At 52.6% G+C, this 3750-nt stretch overlaps 1 protein-coding gene across 1 annotated transcript; it reads right to left on the bottom strand.

Annotated features, from left to right (window-relative positions):
* Nucleotides 1-1146: 1146 nt before the first annotated feature.
* LOC124370722 lies at nt 1147-3409 on the bottom strand. The gene is made up of 3 exons (XM_046829024.1): nt 2910-3409; nt 2409-2821; nt 1147-2303 (listed from the first exon to the last, which is right to left on the bottom strand). The coding sequence occupies exons 1-3, from the start codon at nt 3407-3409 to the stop codon at nt 1147-1149; spliced, it is 2070 nt and encodes a 689-aa protein (XP_046684980.1).
* Nucleotides 3410-3750: the final 341 nt, after the last annotated feature.

Raw genomic sequence — 3750 nt, 5'->3', positions numbered from 1 at the left:
CCGCAAGGCATCCGCCCATATCTCGCAACCGTAGAGGATAACCGAGTTCGTCACGGACATGAGGACTCGGCGCTTAGCCTCTGCGGGTCCACCGTCGTTGGTCATGAGCCTACTCAGATTGGCCACAATCCTTTCAGTTTTCTCGGCCGCACAGGCGATGTGGTCCCAGAATGTCATACGGGAATCCATCCTCACTCCTAGATACTTGACGCAGCGTTTGGTATCGATGAGCTCCGTGTTGACTTTTAGCTGCACGACGGGATCTATCCTCCTCCTGGTGAGAAGCACGATCTCTGTCTTCTCGGTGGACAAAGACAGTCCATGCTCACCCATCCAGCAGAGTATTCGCCTCAGAGCTAGACTTAGCAATCTCTGCGCCTCATCCAACTCTCTCGCGGTTATGACCACGGCAATGTCATCTGCATAACCTACGAGGAAGGTGTCGTGCGGCATCTCCATACGAAGAACCCCATCGTACATGATGTTCCACAGGTCTGGGCCAAGAATCGAGCCTTGGTGGGCAGCACCCGCCGTCACTTCCCTACTACGAGGTCCATCCAACGTTCCAAAGACCAGTTTCCGATCCCTAAGGTAGTTATTTAGCAGCCTCAAGAGATAAGGTGGAATCAAAAACGTGGACTGTAGGGCACCGAGCATGTCAGCCCAACTGGCTGAGTTAAAGGCGTTCCTTACGTCCAGTGTTACCAGCATTACCAGTTTGCGCGGTACCGATGGTCTCCCTGCTGTACTGACTCGAACGCTCTGACAACCTCGCCGACAGCACCAATCGTAGAACGACCCGCGCGGAAACTGAACGGGCGGTCAGATAGTCCTCCCGCCGCTTCAACAGCCCGGATCAGCCTAGGTTTGATCAAACGCTGGAGGAGTTTCCCCGCTGTGTCCAGCATGCAGAGGGGTCTGTATGCGGACGGGCTTGTGGGGTCTCCTTTTCCCTTGCTGACCAACACCAGGCGCTGGATCTTCCAACGAGGAGGGAACACGCCTTCCAGCAGGCAGCGGTTATACATATTAAGCAGCAGCTGCGGTGAACCACTAGCCACTACTCTCAGCACTTCCACTGGGATTCCATCGGGCCCGGGAGCCTTCCTACAGCGCATCAAAGCGATGGCACTTTTCAGCTCTAGTTCACTGAACGGAGGTACCTTTTCGGGACGAACTGCGATGTGCTCCTCTCGGCCTAATTTGGTGAGACGGAAAGAGAGCATTAACTATTACCTCCAGTTCGGCTGCGCTCATTTTAGGGCTAGCATATTGGGCACCTAGCCGTGGCATGACGATTTGATAGCCCAGTCCCCTAGGATCGGCGTTTAGATCGTCCTTGAGTTCCTTCCACCTGGAGGCCTTGCTCACCGTGATCGCCTGCCTGAGACCTCTACGGGCATCCCTGTACTCTTGCATTAGAGCTTCTGGAACCAGACCCCCCCTCCTTCTTCCCCGGGTGACCTTCCGTCTAAGCCTCAAACAAACTCTCCGTCGATTGGCGATATCCTCCGTCCACCAGTAAGCCGAGCGTCTGTTTCTCCCCAAGGATCTTTTCCGCGGCATTGCGGCGCCACAACCGCGCGCAATGAGACTCATATTGGCGTCAACAATGTCTGTGGTACTACCAGCTAAAGAGAGAACTGTCTCCTTGCCCTCGTCAATCGCCAAGGACAAGGATTCAGCACTGAGCCTAGAAGCATTCCAGCCTGAAGCCCGAGTTGGTACGATTCGGCTCAGTCTGCTTCCAATAAGACTGAAGGTGTTGTACTGGTGATCGGAACCGGTATAATCCTCGATCACCCTCCAGTCCGTGATTCTTCCTGCGAGTCTCTCCGACGAAAAAGTGACAACGGGAATGGTCTGTCTGTAACCTGGTCTTCTGAAAGTGGGTGCACTCCCCACATTAGAGGCAACTAGACCGGTCCGGGCTGCCATCTCCAAAATCCAGAAACACTTTATATCCGTCGCAGGCATGTCCCACTCTACAGACTTGGCGTTGAAGTCTCCAGGTAAGATTATCCAACTGTTACCTAGGGTCAAGATAATATCCTCTAGGTCATCCAGCTGATTCCGGAAATCTGCTATGTTAACATTAGGTGAGAAGTAGCAGCTCACAAAAATTGCGTCGCTGGCATTCACCCATACAATTCCTCTGCTCCTACCGTGACCTTTAACCAACACGTTGGTATTCGGGACCCAGATAGCAGTGGTCCCCAGATAGTCCGGAAACCAGTTGGGTCCAACCCGGTCACGATAGTGCTCGCTTAAGATGAGCAGATCGATCTGTTTTCCAGAATAAGCTGGGAAAGAAGATTGTTAGCTACTCGACTACGATGGAGATTGCCTTGGAGAACACGCATCACTTTTTGTTCTAGAAGCCTCAAGAGCTCTCTTAAACGTGAGACGGGTTCTCGATCCAGGAGTGTGCTTGGTGTCAACGGTGTCCTGATCTTCGTTAGCACAGAGAAAGCACTTTGCCTTAGCAGCACAGGTATCGCGCTTGTGTCCGCTCTCCCCGCACTTCAGGCAAAGGTTCAATGCCTTCCTGTCGGGTCCCTTGCAGTCCGTCTGCAGATGGCCGTAGCCGAAACATCTGAAGCATCTGGTCACTTCCACCCTTCGACGAATCCTGCAATTAACCCACCCAACTTTGATTTTTGCAGTCCTCAGCAGCTGATTAACTTCCCGCTCAAACAGAGAGACAACTGCGAGTTTCTGCTCCCTTCTGTTTGGTTGTGTCAGGAACACCTTGACCACCCCTGCGCTAGCATCGAGCTCCCTTTCAACAGCCTCCTGAACCTCCTCCGCCGTAGAGAGACTGTCCAGGTCTCGGATCTCTATCGAGACTCTAGGCTCTAAAAACACTGGCGGTGCCGCTCTCGCCAATGGCCGTCTTCAAAGCCGACCTGAACCCGTCTTTGTCTGTGGTCTTCGACCCGAGCTCCACCAGAAGACCGCCGGTGCGGGTCGGACGAATAGCCCTGACTTCCGCCCCCAAATCCTCCGGTTTGATCTTTGAACGGATGTCCTTTAGCAGGTCCGCATACGACTTCCCAGTGGTTGGTCGAATGAGGACTGCATCCGGACGCGTATTCCTCCTCTCTTCTTTCCTTAGCTTTGCCATTGCAGAGGAGGCGGCAGGAGCTGCCTGTTTCTGCACAGCCTCGGAATTCTTCTTTACGGTCTTCGCAGCTTGCTTTTCTTTTCTAAGCCTTTTCTTCCTATTCTGACGGTCTTCTTGCCAGAGTTGCTCCTTTGAGTGGACCCTTTCGGCGTTAGAGGGGCTCTTTTTCAGGTGTGGAGTGATCGGCTCAGGACTAGCCCTAGCCGGCGTGCTACTCCCCACCGAGTCACTTATCGTTAGAGGGGGCAAGTTGACCTCCAGTCTTGCAACTTCACCTGGCATTGCCCTCTTCCTCTTACCACTCCTCTTCTCGACTGAAGAGGTAGTGGCGCCGACCAATTCTCGTTCCGAGATGACTGCCTCACTACGCTGCTTCCGGCTCGTGTGGATTCCGTTTTAAGGAAGGTTAGAAGTATCATTTAAGGGGATATCAATAAAAGGAAGGGCATTTGAACTAGAGTGGTTTGTGGGTGGGTATAAAACAAAATGAGATCCAGTTTTTTGGATTGTGAGAGGGAGACCATGCAGGGAGCTGGTAAACCGTATGGATTTGTTTGCGAGGATCTTCATCTGTGGTACACAAGCAAGAGGATTAATTTAACGTTCAAATTTAAATATTTTAT

The sequence above is a fragment of the Homalodisca vitripennis genome, unplaced genomic scaffold (assembly GCF_021130785.1).
Source record: "Homalodisca vitripennis isolate AUS2020 unplaced genomic scaffold, UT_GWSS_2.1 ScUCBcl_446;HRSCAF=2472, whole genome shotgun sequence".
Lineage (NCBI taxonomy): Eukaryota > Metazoa > Arthropoda > Insecta > Hemiptera > Cicadellidae > Homalodisca > Homalodisca vitripennis.
The sequence above is the reverse complement of the archived record's forward strand: the minus strand, read 5'-3'. Positions and strand labels throughout refer to the sequence as shown.

What these genes read in the sequence shown, in the direction of transcription:
- LOC124370722 (XM_046829024.1), bottom strand. Translation starts at nt 3,409, where the DNA reads ATGCCAGGTGAAGTTGCAAGACTGGAGGTCAACTTGCCCCCTCTAACG. An exon ending in ACAGACAAAGACGGGTTCAG is followed by an intron (nt 2,822 to 2,909) that starts GTCGGCTTTGAA and finishes AGACCTGGACAG; the next exon opens with TCTCTCTACGGCGGAGGAGG. An exon ending in CACTCCTGGATCGAGAACCC is followed by an intron (nt 2,304 to 2,408) that starts GTCTCACGTTTA and finishes CTTCTTTCCCAG; the next exon opens with CTTATTCTGGAAAACAGATC.